This window comes from Anopheles merus, chromosome 2L, assembly GCF_017562075.2.
Source record: "Anopheles merus strain MAF chromosome 2L, AmerM5.1, whole genome shotgun sequence".
In the NCBI taxonomy this organism is placed as follows: Eukaryota; Metazoa; Arthropoda; class Insecta; order Diptera; family Culicidae; genus Anopheles; species Anopheles merus.
This window is the reverse complement of record NC_054083.1, coordinates 46,852,858-46,866,941: the sequence shown is the minus strand read 5'-3', so window position 1 is coordinate 46,866,941 and position 14,084 is coordinate 46,852,858. Positions and strand designations below refer to the sequence as shown.

Below are 14,084 nucleotides of genomic sequence, written 5' to 3'. Positions count from 1 at the left end.
TTGGTGGTTTCCCATATCTTTTTGATGGGTTCCCACGATTTTTTTTTAGCGTTTTCCAGAATTTTTTGGTTCAATTGTAATGACGTCCCGTCGCACGAGCTTAAAAAATGATGGAAATCAACCAATAATTTGTGGAAAATGACCATGTATCGGTCAACAGCTGACTTTATCATTACCCTTTAGCAAGTCTGTCATATATATGGGGCGGGCGTTTGTTATCTCGTGCAGGATGACGACTTATAAGGTTGAGCTTTAGAATCCGCCATAAAGGACTTTTAGCACATAAATTTAGCACATTAATGTGTCTGCATTTAGGGTTATTATAGATTGTTTATCTCAAAAATTTGGATGATCGTGGTTTATAATTGGATAAATAAGAGCTTTGATACAAACTCCCAACAATTGTATTTCAAAGAATATTTTAACAAAGGTTGCAGTTGTAAAGGTGTCAGCCAGCTTCAGGGTAGCGGCCACTTTTTCTCTTATTCTTACATCAGTTTAAACTTGTCAATTCTCAGCAATCTGTCGCCACAACGTGATGCTGTTTCGCGTACTCCCACATAAAGATGGCCCCTGTAACGTGCACGTTTAGGGAACGAACAACACCAAACTGTGGTATCTCTCCGATCAAGTCCAGATGTCGAATGATTTCTGCCGGCAAGCCGTTCTTCTCATGGCTGAAAGGAGACAAAAATAGACTTTTAGCATTCCAACAAACGAAAGGGAAAGAATACAACACCACTATCTTACTTACCCCAGCACAAGGACGGACTTTTTGGGAAACTGTAGCCGATGGATCGGTTTGCTGCCCGTGGTCTGTTCTGCCCCCACCACCGCGTACCCTTTTTCCTTCATCTCGCGCAGATATTCAACCACTCTGTGTGTTTTCAGCTCGCCAATCTTGAGCCACTTTTCGGCCGTCATGCTAAGCGCCTGGAACTCCTTGTTGCCAATGTCTTGCAGTGAGTTGATCACCAGCTGCTTGATCGCAAATATTTCCCCCGTTCGTGCAAGCCCGCCGAGGTTGGGTGCACGATTAACGAGACTGGCCACCACGATCAGTCCATCGGTGCAATCCTTTGGAATAAAAAAAAAAACGGGATTTATTGAATAATCAGCATCAGCAATTAACTGGCACTCAACCTTGCCCTCAACGTACCATCTTTTTAGCGCACAAATGTTGCGGCAAACCGAGCAGCAGTTCCGGGTTCGGTTCCAAGCTCTTTAGCGGCACTATCTTGCGCTGCACGAAATCCGACCCACCGAACGATTGGGCAAGGAACAGGGTTTCCCGCTTTTCCGCCGGCAGTGTCTGAAACTCAAGCACCTGGCCCAGATTTTTCGCTCCACAGCCACCGTCGTGCGCTTGGATGCATTCGAGCAGCACGTCCATCCCGACCACATCCTCCGCCGGTGCGTCCGAAACCTTCGGTATGTTGTGGAACACGTTCGCGAGCGTTAGTAAATTGTGGCCGTCGAGCACGCCGCCAAAGCGGAAGTCCTTCATGCACCGCTCAATGTTGCGCTCCACATTGCCCTGCCGCAGGTAGCTGTTGACCGCGTCGTAGATCTGCCGGAGCGGCCCACGGTTGTGCTGGGCGAACCGCTCCAGCAGCTTCTTGATCGTGATCTGGGCGTACAGCCGGGTGGAGAAGTTCTGTGCCATCGTCCAGGGCAGCAGCAGATTGATGTACTGCTCGTCGAGCGCCTGCTCCCGGCAGCAGCGCAGCCACAGTATGACGAACACGGACTGTATGCCCGACACCTTCACCTGCTCGTTGCGCAGCGTGTTCCAGACGGTGAGCGTGTCGATCGTGCTGTCCGCCACGATCAGCTCGAACAGGTAGTTAATGTTGGGCTGGTTCGTTTCGTACAGCATTGCGTTCAGCACCGGGTACGGCTGGGTGCCGGTCAGCTTCAGCACCACGCACAGCGCTTGCACGATGCGGAGCTTCTGCCGGTGCGTGATGGAGTCGGCGTAGTAGCGTTCCTTCGCTTTTGTTAGTTGCGCGAAGCGTTCGATCAGCATGCGCTCCACCTTGAGCAGGAACAGGACCGCTACCGGGTGGTTGGTGCTCGCGATCCGATACAGCACCAGCACGCACAGTACGCGAACCCGCGCGTCCGCTTGGGCCAGATGGTGCCGGGAGTGTTGTTTGAAGCTGTGTGCAAGCGTGGAAAATGATTTTAATGATTTTGGAACGTATTTTGAAGGGGTACAACTTACGGTAAAGGCACACCGCAGGCATCGATCACGTCCGATTCCAGCCTGCAAATAGAAAGCAAAGAGAAAAGGGCGTCATTTAACAACTATGACGGGGTAGAACGAACTACGGCATACTTTTGTTCGCGCTTCGGCACCTCTCCAAAGATGATGCCCTGCAGCAGCAGCTTATCGAAGCCGAGCCAATCGAGCAACAGCTCCACCGGCAAACGGTACATGCTTTCGTACACGACATTCGCCAGCCCGCCGATCGTGCTGGCCTGCTCGAGCAGCTTGCCCACGTAGCCGGTAACGAAGCAGGAAATGGTGATCTCCTCGCGTTCGATCGTTTCCGGCCGGCAGCCAACGTACGGTTGAAACAGCATGCGCACAAACTTTTCCATCAGCCGCATAAAGTGATCGGATTTGCGGTAGTTTAAGATTTCACTGTAACAGCGATCCACCACCGGCAGGAGTGCTTCATCGTCGTACCAGTCCGATCCTATCTTTTCACCATCAGTTTGAAGTATATCGATCACGACGGTTAGCACGTGAATGTTACCAACATCGAGCAGGTTGATTAGTTTCGACCAACAGGCTTCCGATGTGAACATTTTCGAGTAGCTGGGGCTGCGCTGGCGGCAGTGCAGATAAATTTCCGCAATCATCACGTACAGCTGATCGATCGATGGTGGTTGCTCTGACTGATAGCGTCCGAAGCTCGTTTCGAGCTCTTTCAGCGAGACGGAGGCAAAGAACCGATGCACCGTACGGTCGAAATCGCCTTGCGCTGCTATTAGATGCGTTAGTTGTATCGTTTCTTTTGCACTCGCTTGCGCATAATCGAAGCATTGCAACCGTTCGGAAACGATTTCCTCCAGATGCAGCCGCAGCAGGTTCAGCTCACTGTCCAACTCGGTCGATAGATGCTGGGCGCTATTCAAATGGAACATTTCCGCAAGCAGCGTGAACGTTTTGTGTGGAATTGGGACGTTTGTTTTGCTGCCCACCTTTATGCTGCTTATCGTCGAGTGAACGATACCCGAAATCTTCCGACGGAGCAAGTGATCTAGCGTGGGGAAAAGTTGAAACACTTTCAAGCAAACGGAAAAGTTCGCATCGATCAGTACGTCAAACAGTTGCTCGTTTTTGATACACCCGTGCTCTACAATCCGGCTCGCCAACACTTGCTCGACGAAGAACGTGTCCGCAACGGTAACCTGCTCGAGCAGCGGCATTAGCGCTGTGTCAGCAATATGGTCACAGAACGTCCAGCCAGCCTCAGATTGGAACTGGTCCAGCGAGATTGAGAAAATGGGCGTAAATTTTTCCATTTCCGCCACCACAGCAAGCAGTAGTCCGGGGTCGGTCGTTGGTTCGCTGAAGTGATTCACGCTTTTCACCAGCAGCACGAATGTAACGAATCGCAGGGCAACGTTTTTAATGGCGTGGCATAGTTTAGCACAGTTCGTGAGGGATCGTAGCATTGTAGTCGCTTCGTTCAAGCGTTTGCATTCGCCGGCCAGTTCACCCGCCCCGTTGTGGATGACACGGACGAGACAGTAGTACTGTACCGATTTCCATTCAATTTCCGGTAGCGTTTGCACGAGATAAGCGAACGTTTCCCGCTTCCCGTAGTACGCGCTTAGCTTCGTGATCATTTCCTGCACATTTTCTAGCAGTGCCGCTCGGTTGAACGCTTCAAGAAATTGTTTTTCCAGCTCCGTCTCGGTAGGATCGAACGAGCGGTGCTGGAGAAAGTAGTTCAATCCGTAGTTCACGACTCGTCCATTCTCGTGGAGCAGTATCAAGCGCAGCAGAACGTTGCTCCATGCGACATGCAGCGGTTGCACCTTCTCTATCATCTCCAGTGCTGGTAGTATTAGGTGGGTTTGCGATTCATTCAGCGCCTCCACTATGGTCACGAACGACTGCCAAGCGTTGGTGAGCTGTGCGGATGTGTCCTGCGACCAGCTGAAATACTGTCCGGCTAAATCTAGCTCGCACTGTTGCGCGTACCCGATGGCATGCTGGACAGTGGCTAGCGTTTCCTTCCGGCACACGGCATCCTTGGTGGTGATGCCTTCGATCACTAGTCTCCAAACGTGGTCCAGCTGCAGGGTATGCTGTATGTCCGCTTCCTTGCCACCTGTACGTAGCAATGTTTCCAGCAGCTGGAACAGCAGAAACACTTTGTTTTCAATCATCAGGTTCGGACTTTGCAGCACACACAGCCACTTCCCTGACAGGTTGGAATTGAATTCTAGCAGCGTTTGCAGACAGGCCAATGCTTTCATCCGGATGGTTTTCGATTCCGACGTTAGCCTACGAACCATCTGCTCACCGTTCAGCTGACAGCAGTGCGGCATTAGCTCGGCATCTTCCTTCGCTAAAATGAGGAACGTTTGAAGCACATCATAGTACAGTGGTATTTCGTGCAGCTCGTGATCGAACCGTTTCACAAACATGTCCAGTTCCGAATGTACCGCTTCGGAATCGTTTGCGGTCAGCACCGTGAGTGCTAGAGCGCTCAAGATCCATCGGGAAGTTTCACTGTCTCCCTGCAGTCGCAAATGGTTCTGTTGGATGAGGGACATGATTGTTTTGAGACTGAACTTTTCCCCACTCAGCATCACGTCGGGTAACTTTCCACGTTGCTTCATCAGCAACACGTACACCAGGGCTTCGAGCGATAGTTTCCGTAGGTTTTGCACATTCTGCAGGAAGATGTGCTCGTTAAGTGCGAACTGTAGCAGCTGCTCGTAAATTTCCGTATCGGTTGTGCACAGATCTTGCACAAATTTCGTTCGAAAGCCCATTTTTGTGCGGGATGTTTTGGTTCCACTGTACAACCGGCAAAGGTTTGTTGTTTTCCTTTGACAGATGAAAACATGCGCGCACGCGAGTGGGAAGTCGTTTGCGAAGGTGTGTGAGTGAGAAGGCAATGGAGGAATATAAATTGTGTTGGTGTGCGTGAAATCACGTTTGACAGCTGGAATGTAAACAACTGGGCATGTCCACACTGTTTGTTCGAGGTTCAGCAAAGAGAGAATATTATTTTAAAGGTTTGTGTGGAGATTCAGCTCAAAATTGATAAAGTGATGAAAGCAAACGAATTAAAATAAATAAATCAAATACATTTTCAGACTTGAAAGATGAGAAACATTCGATGAAAATAATGATACACTTTGCATCATGTGCATTTGACGCCACGCTGTGCGGCCGTTTGTTTGGGCGATTTTGACACATCTTGGCAACACTTCTTCCAGGCAGAGTGTTCAGAATACTGCTGCTTTGTGCTTCTCTTCAGTTAAATTGGTGTAATTTGTAATAAAAATTCACTAAAACTTGGTTCCGTAGGTACAGTCTTTACATAAATGCTCAGTTGAATCTTTCGAACTGAAACAAATAAACATCGTTCAACGTGTTTGCTTTTAGGCTGAGGAATAGGATGTAAACAACCACCAAATTTCAACTGCTGTGGATAGGACAACGTTAGGAAAAAAGGAGCCAAAAACGCGCTGGAAATAATGGTAGCATCAAGAATGGATATATATCACCGTCCAAGGAAGAGTACAGGCGAGCATTATCCGAGAAAACTGCCCTGCGCGCTCGTATGCCACAGCGCAATCCCCAGCAAAATTGGGAAAGTCGCAGATGAGAGATGAGACAACAGATCCTATCCTGATGGATATGAAACTTATTGATCGAAGAACTGCTTAAGAACGTGGCAGTTTCATTCCTACAAATGCAATGGAAACCCTTCCAACCACACGGAAGCTGATTGTAAGATAAAAGCGCTACTTCCAAGGAAAAATGAACGATGCAGCGACAAAAGCTGTTGCCGCCAGTGGAAGGTCAGCGCAGCGGTAGCAGTAGCTACACCATTTCAGAATGCGAATACTGGCACGCGAATCAATGGCTGTAAATCACTTAGCAACGGATGATTATTCTGGAGCTCTTCAAGGAGGAACTCGCCAGGACGAGCCATGGTAGGGTTGATGTCGATACCATCTTTCCCTAGAATGGTCTTGTTTGGAAGACTTGGTCTTGACAAATCTTGGAGAATAGTATTTGGAGAAGAGATATCCATCGTGGCCTTGGAGAACTGTGTGATGAATAAGAAGACATCCTGATAGTGGCAAGGACCGTCCGGATATGATGCTTGTGGCACATATTGTAGGGTACTGAACATATGAACAATCAGGATGGTGGCCCACCAGGTGACAGGAGATGCAGAGTTTGCTAAATCAGATGAAAAGGACCTTTTCGGAGATCTGGCGCACGATCAAAGCGATAACAGCTTTCAATTCTATATGGAGTATCTACTTGTTACCACCAAAGCTATTTTAATTATTTAAGATTATCACATGCTTACAGGCTTGAACTGCAAAGTTAACTTTACGTCGAGATGTCTCAATTGCAAGAATAGAGTATGCCTGTTATCGTAATTAGATTTCGATTCGAGTCAAGAAAATGAACACCAAAGTGATGTTCACTTCACTTCCGTAAAAATCAACTCAAAAGCTCCAAGTCCACGTCGAAATGGCTCGAATGCAAGAATAGAATATGGCTGAATGTAGAAAAGATTGTGTTTCTCCTTGAATGTAAACACGTACATTGGGGAACTAACCGACTTTCTTTTAGTAATTCTTTACGGATTGTTCTACGCCAATCGCTCTTCTTCTTCGCCAGTTATTTTTTGAAACATTTTTGTTGTTTTAGTAGGAAAAGAAAATCGCGAAGAAATATAAACCAAAGGAAAAGAACATTTTGTACAAGAATAATCAAGCATGGTGTAATGATGCGTTAGCCGAACTCATTCACGTGAAATCCGGCCTTTCACTAACGAGCACTACCCTTCCGACCATACCCAATCGCACGGCCGCTCAGTTCCTATCCGACCAGATTTCTGAAGCGCGTGTATCTAATGTAATGTTTGTAAGACCTGCTCGGTCGAGATGTGCGCGTACAAAAGCAAACGTCGTTAATGCGCCCTGGTCCAAGGCGAGTCTCCGCCTGCACCTCGGTCGGTGATGCACGGTAAAGGGTTGGCACAGCCCTCATTGAAACTGTTGGCGGTTGTACGAAAGTATTCATCACCCTTAGCTAACGCTGCTTTACTTTTTGCGTGTCCAACTCTTTCCATCGCTTTCCCTTCATCGCCCCGTCTTCCACAGACCACCGCCCACCGGCACCGGCATGCTAACGACAATGACGGTCGACGTGTCGTAATTGAAATTCAAAATGCAATTCATAATTAAAATATGCGGCCCGGCTCTCTCCGACACGGTTGCGTGGCAATCTTGCTCCACTGCTCTCAGAAGGGTGGGGTTCAGATTTCACCACCATCAATGGTGGAGCACGGTGGTACAGCACGCTGTGCACAAATTGTCGCTAGCGGAAAGGAAGCTAGCCAACATCAGCAGCAGAGGAAGCGCCAACGGATGAGGTGAGCTTTTCCTTTTGGTTTTATCCTTTCACTCACACAAAAGAGAGAAGAAGAGGGAAAAATCGAGCCACTGCAATCAAGCGGATTGAGCGGAACAAACCACCAGGAGCGGGAGAGAGAGAGAGAAAGAGCGTAAAGCAGAAATCCTTGGCAGAAAGATAAACAACGAAACAAGATCATGCCGTCCGTCCGTGCCGGTGTTTCGGTCGTTGGTTTAGTTATCCTTATTCTGCTCCTCCCCTCCGCTTTCCCTACAACCCAAGGAGTTAATTCATCTTCGTTGCTCGTTCATTTTGCGAGCTTTTCACCAGTTTGCTTCCTGTCACCTCTCCCCCCCTCCCTTCATACATCCCATTTCCCTAGGGGATTCGCCAAAGGCTCGTTTGGTGTGTGTTTGTGTGCTTGTAGTCTCCAAAGCAAAGCGTGCGTCTCGGTCGGCACAGCTTATCTTTTATTCATCTCCGTTGCACCTTTTCTCGGTCGAGTGACGCTGTTTGGGATCAGACGCTCATGCACCCTCCCCTCTCTCCCTTACAAATACAGCCAAGCATACACATACACACATACGCAAGCACATGTGATGTTCTTTTCAGGATGCGCATCCTTTACTTTGCAATATACAAAGAAGCGTTTGGCTTTCAATATTTGCCCGATACACGTATACTATACAGAGCCAGGAAGCCACCTCACTTGATTTGCTTACCAGCAGGTTCTCTGTGTGTGTGTTTTTGTGTTCTTTTTCCTTGCATCTCTCCATTTTGCCAGCAGACATAATTTTCTTTCCTTAAGCACCTTGCTTCATTCGCTAAGCTTTTCCAACGGTATAATCTCGTTCGCTCACCCCTCCATTTCTCCCAGTTTTTCTCACTTTCTTTTAAGATATCCTTGAAGGATGGCAACAAAAAAAAAACTCTAATATATACCAACATTATTCACGCTCAAGGGCCGCGTGTCGCAAAAGCAAAAATTCGTTTAAAGACGCTTGCTCTCCAGCATAAGTCACACCTTTCAAGCGTTGAGGTAGCTGCTCTGCTGCTGGACAATTATTCAAAGGGATCGTTATATGTATTTTTTTTCTTCTTTTGCTGTCCTCTCTTCTCTTTAATGTCGTCGACCTCTTTGCGGGAGCTTCTCTTTGGGGAGATGACTGTGTCTGGGCTGCCTAAATTGAGACGGGGAAGAAAAATGGATTTCGCGTCCAAGCGACCCTCGGGAAGCAACCATCGTTATCCGGTGTGGAAAGTGAGTGGTTCGGTCTTTCACTACAGGCATCTTATTGTTGATTCGGCGTTTTATATATAGGAGTTTGCTTGACTTATTCATGCCACGGAACCGGACAGTCAGTCGCTGCTATGATGGACCGGATGGGAATTGAACCCGGTTTGGCCTTGTACGAATGGGTGCCTTCAGAAGGGTAGATCCCGTAGAGCCGGTGTAATTATATATTTAGTTAGGGTTTAGTGCATGTTCAAAAAGATTGAAAATAGACAAAAAAGATATTTTAGTTTTTCCTAGATAAGATATCTTCAGAATCGACAAACAATATTTCAATCCATGACTTCAGTATTGATCGGATCGTCAACTATCGATCGGTATATCGATCGCCCTTTTTGCAGAAACAATTGGAGTAAAAGCGGTCTAATTCCATTCGTTATGTCGACTGTTAACTCAGTTCATAATCTACGACCATAATTGTGACCATAAGAGACTTTCCTTGCTCGACAGGCACACCACGGTTGCGAAGGATATACGCTCATCAGAAGTTGTTTGTCCAAGCACATCGACTCGTGGGAGCTACTTTTTTCGTACTGTAGATATGACATCCCACATCCTTATGGTCGTGATGGTAGCCAAAATTGATGGGCTTTTGTTTTCCAGGAACCGGAACATCCTCGAGCATTGTGGTTTGCGAATGTTGCACTCAGTGGATCTGGAGCCGTAGTGTCAGCCAAGCCGTTGACCGCGTCCGAGCCATTGCGAATGAGGCTGCAAATTCCCGACGGCATGTTTACCTAATCCCGTTCGAGGTGACGAAGTGGGACGTGCTGGAATTGTGGCACATACTTTACTTGTTTTGTGTTTGTTGTATCTTCGACGTGGCAATGCCAATGGTGAGGCTGTGTGATGTTTTCTTGGAAGATAAAATAAGATGGTTGAGTCGTTTAATGTGAGTAAGATTTGATTATTTTTGTTTATTTTTAGCAATTATTTATCCACGCCTAACGCAAGGGGAAATTAATCCTTTTCTAACATCAAACAATGGAAATAAGGGAACATTAACATTGCTCACGAATGAGAGGAGTACGGCAGATAAGAGCAATAATGACAGCACCTTTCCTCGGGCAGAGCAGTAAACCACCCCTACCTCTAGCTAAAGGGGTGCAAAAATTCAATAACACACCTAATCCGAGCGCTGATGGAAGGCGGCGTTAATGTGACGTGTGCACATTTCCGGAAGAAGATGCTTGACAAAAGCGTTCCCGTGTCTTCGGTGTGTCCTTCGGCCGGAAGGATGTCCACCGGCAAACCGGTGTGTGTGTGCTTTCGGTGACATTCATTACCGGAGATGTTTGGGGATTTGGCCAGGAAATTAGCGCTCCCGAAGTGCACTTGAACAGCACTCCTGGCTGGCGAAGGGTGGCCCGCGTGTGCACATTTCTTCGACCGACCGCACATCCTGTAGCACAGAACCCGGTGCCAGGAAGCGAGCCGCTCGCTCGAACCATCCATTTGCGGTGTGCCCTGATGTTTGATGATGATATCATTAGATAAAGAGGGCCGAGACCGAGGTTGTGCGCCACTTGGTCGAGATGGTGCCGGATGTCCTTTTGCAGGGGGGGATGCCGTTTCTCGGTCAACTTGTTTGCGCGTACGCCATGCTTAGCGTCGCAATTGCACACGCAGACACAGATCCTTCATGCATCGTTTTCGGGGCAGGGTGCGTTACTTGTTTGGTTAGCAAATTTTGCCCCTAATTAAGGTGCCCATTTGCTAAGAAGTTTCAGCACACAAGCACACAATCAACTACGGGTAGTACGGGTGTGTGCCGTTGCGTGGATGGTGCTGCGATCTCGTTGCGCATCAACAGCACACGCCCTGTGTCGTTAGCATGCTTGGATAAGAAAGTGCAACCGGACTCCTTTCCTACCGCGACCGCAGCGCGTGAGCCAAAATCGTAGTTCGTTCACTGCAGTGGGCCTACGCCAGGCATCGACAAACACCGCAGCCTTCAGATGCTGTACGGAGCAAAGGCTTCCCTTTTTCGCTGTCTCTAACAAGCAGGACAGGGAGGGAGAAAAGAAAAGACACAAAAACTAGAAGCAATAGAACACGCCAAACGGGAGTGGAATTTTCATTAAATTTCTGTTGCTTGTTCGGTGTCATGTTGTGCCCCCCCCGTGCCCGACCGTCACCCGACTGCTGGTAACTGCTTTTTGTCGTCACAACAGGGTCTCGGCCCCTGGCGCGAACCTAATAATGCGTGCGCTCAGCCAAAAGGAACGTACACGAAAGGTGCATTCGCTGCATGAAGAATGTCGCCACAGTTTGAATGTTCTGGCAAAGATCATACTGACTGAGAGAGAGGAAGAGAGAGAGAGAGAGAGAGAGAGAGAGAGAGAGAGAGAGAGAGATAGAGAGAGAAGGGAAAGAGGAGATAGTAAGAAAAACGAATCGCTAGCTCTTGGCGTTCCTGGTGGATCCTATGGTAAGGATGCAGATTGTAGGTAAAAACGTGCTCACGCGATGTTGTACACTGTTTCGCGTATCGCGTGGTTGATTGTAGGCAAATAGGGATGATAAGAGTGATGAGAAATTGAGCGATTGATTGAGCGATGGAACATTAACTTACCCCTGATTTTGTACAATTTCTTTCCACTTCAGTTGGGCGCTTCATTTGTGGAGCGTTGTTCTCTATGTTCTTGAAGTTAATTGAACTTGTGTGTAATGTTTTCCATTGAACGGTTCATCAAACAATACATAAATCTCGTAGAGTACGCTTTAAATAAAAAAGTTTAACTCTACAATAACGCAAGGAATAGGAGGTAAAGTAAATAGTTGCATTACATGGCTTTATTGTTATTATTTATTTCATATTGTCAGCCACATAGGGTTTTGCAAAAAATAAATCTAACTTGGCAAGAAGGAATTATTAATGATAGAGACAAGGAATCGGAAAGGCAAAAGCAAAAACTGGACAAGGGAACGTGGTAGTCAAACATATCGTGAACTTCATTAGATCTGGCGCAGGTTCTCCAAAAACGGATCCATCTGACCAAAGGCAGAGCGACGGGAGGGGATGAAAATGGGAGGTCTGTCGAGGAGACGACGAGCAGGAACGTAAATAGACCTGAGGAGCCATCTTCGAGGTAAGGAGATTGGGGATGAAGTATGACTGCACTTGTTAAGGTCGGGATTTGATTTCCATCAAGCCGAACATACGACAGAGCGGAGAGAATACGAGGGAACAGGTGCATTATATTCGTGGAGAAATCTACGTATTCGCGTAAACTTCATCTACATTCTTTCTAGTCTCTGCATAGCGGCTCCTCCAGCTGGGGTCCACACAACACTAGCATAATCCAACATAGATCGAACCCAGCACAGAGGCCATACGAGTAATGCCTTCCAGCACTTTGTTCGCTTTATCAACGACATGGTTGCTCTGGTCGTTAAATGTGAGAGTATCATCGAGCAGAACACCAAGGTCGCTGATTGAAGACTCTCTCATTATATGGATTTGACATAAAAAGTAGTAATTTTTTTGGTAAGAAGACCAAAAAAGACAACACAACATTGAGGCGGACAAAACACTTACTCATTAGACGAGCCTGAAAAGGACGAGCGACGGTTTGCAATAAACGAACTTAACCTGCTGAATTTGTATCTTAAATTTCTTGATCAATTTATTTACACATAAGCTAGCTTGGCTTACTAGATTGACCAGGTGTGCTTATAAGCGAAGCGATGACTTAATTGCGTCTAGTATTTGAGAGAAAGAAAAAAAGAGAAAAAAGATAGATAGAGAGAGAGAAAGAGAATAGAGCGAGAGAGAGAGAGAGAGAGAGAGAGAGAGAGAGAGAGAGAGAGAGAGAGAGAGAGAGAGAGAGAGAGAGAGAGATAGAGAGTTTGAAAATATAAAATATATTTCAAGCATCTCTACAAGCTCTTGGTCATTACAGATATTGGGGCCCTTTCCGTATTAAGTTCGTAGGCTTAAATTTCAGCCTGTCAGCTGTTTGACTTGTATAGCAGTTTTCGAGCAGCTATCTAAGTTGGTATAATATACAGGTACATAATATACATAATATAGTTTTTGAGCAGCAGTATCCGTAATATACAATTTTGAAGGCTGATTTTTATCGCCTCTGTTTCTGAATGAAGATTTTAAGAGTGTTTTGAGTATTCGTCAAGCTTCCAGAAAGCTTGTTTGACCAAAAGTTTTCACCCATCCTGTCAAAAAGTGATATTCAATTTTGGTTACAAAAAACATGCTATGATACCACCTGGACTACATACACTTGATTCTATATTCCATCATCTGAGCGCTTTAATGCACCTTGGGATAAATGTATACATCACCTTGTTTTGCCATTTTTTCGAGCAGGTACTCGAATCTAATTCTAGCTTTGAGGCTAACTCCATACAAAAAACTAACTAGAATCGTGAGGGGCCCCATTATCAAAGAACCGCAAGACACTTGCACAGTTGATTGTGAGCTCAACAAGCGCATTGTGACTAATGCTTTTGATTTAACAAATCTTAAGCAAGTATACCTCTCTGCGGAACAAACTACCTACTCACCACAATCCAATCTAATAGATTCCGCTCTGTCTCCTCCCAGAAAGTCAATTGGATTACAAAGCATAAAAGCAAATCAGTGCTAAATCGCATTAGCAAACCCACCCAAGATCCCCTCTCTCTCTCTTGGTAAAACAGTTCCAAAGAGAAAACCAGTTGCTGGTACCGACCTTCACCATAAGTTCTAAACTACTACTTATACTGCTACCACTGCTGCTAAAACAAGCGAGAAGCTTACGCACCACAATCCATTTACAACTTCAAGATGCTGCCTTTGCTGGTGGCTGTGTGTTTGAGGAAGTCGGTCGTAATAATCGTGTTTTTTCCATGCTGTTCGCTTCTCCCCGTAAACATCTGCCAGAGAGCAAATAGTGTGCGATTTTTCCACCAACGAGCCCAGCGGAAGATGAGATTGCCGTCTTCCGCGCTCGCGCGGGGTATGTGTGTTGTGCTGTTGTGGGCAGCGAGATGGAAAATGAATGGCATGCTGTAGGGGCACGAACTTGGCCCAGCCGCGGAACAAACAAAACACGGCTAGAGACAGTGATAGTGCTTATTTGCATATTACATCAAGATCGTGATGGATTCGCCGGCAGAGCGAAAAGCGCCATTGGAATGTGCTCTGCTGTG

General features: G+C 46.8%; 1 protein-coding gene and 1 long non-coding RNA gene across 3 annotated transcripts; one reads left to right on the top strand and one right to left on the bottom strand.

Annotated features, from left to right (window-relative positions):
- Positions 1-348: 348 nt before the first annotated feature.
- On the bottom strand, positions 349-5,099 carry LOC121593259. 2 transcript variants are annotated; one of them, XM_041915482.1, is made up of 6 exons: positions 4,658-4,742; positions 2,342-4,592; positions 2,228-2,269; positions 1,160-2,162; positions 755-1,077; positions 349-677 (listed from the first exon to the last, which is right to left on the bottom strand). In XM_041915482.1, the coding sequence occupies exons 2-6, from the start codon at positions 4,570-4,572 to the stop codon at positions 515-517; spliced, it is 3,762 nt and encodes a 1,253-aa protein (XP_041771416.1). In that variant the 5' UTR covers positions 4,573-4,592; positions 4,658-4,742; the 3' UTR covers positions 349-514. The 2 variants fall into 2 exon arrangements, with proteins under 2 accessions (XP_041771416.1, XP_041771415.1); XM_041915481.1 differs by having other exon boundaries at positions 2,342-5,099.
- Positions 5,100-5,353: 254 nt separating this feature from the next.
- Positions 5,354-12,582, top strand: LOC121593260. The gene is made up of 3 exons (XR_006004749.1): positions 5,354-5,563; positions 5,642-9,766; positions 9,858-12,582. It is a non-coding gene; the product is annotated as an uncharacterized LOC121593260 (long non-coding RNA).
- Positions 12,583-14,084: the final 1,502 nt, after the last annotated feature.

Bases quoted from the DNA above. Each gene is read 5' to 3' on its own strand.
- LOC121593259 (XM_041915481.1), bottom strand. From the start codon at position 5,022: ATGGGCTTTCGAACGAAATTTGTGCAAGATCTGTGCACAACCGATACG. The intron at 2,163-2,227 runs GTAAGTTGTACC...GCTTGCACACAG, and splicing joins GCCTGCGGTGTGCCTTTACC to CTTCAAACAACACTCCCGGC. The intron at 1,078-1,159 runs GTACGTTGAGGG...TTTATTCCAAAG, and splicing joins ATTTGTGCGCTAAAAAGATG to GATTGCACCGATGGACTGAT.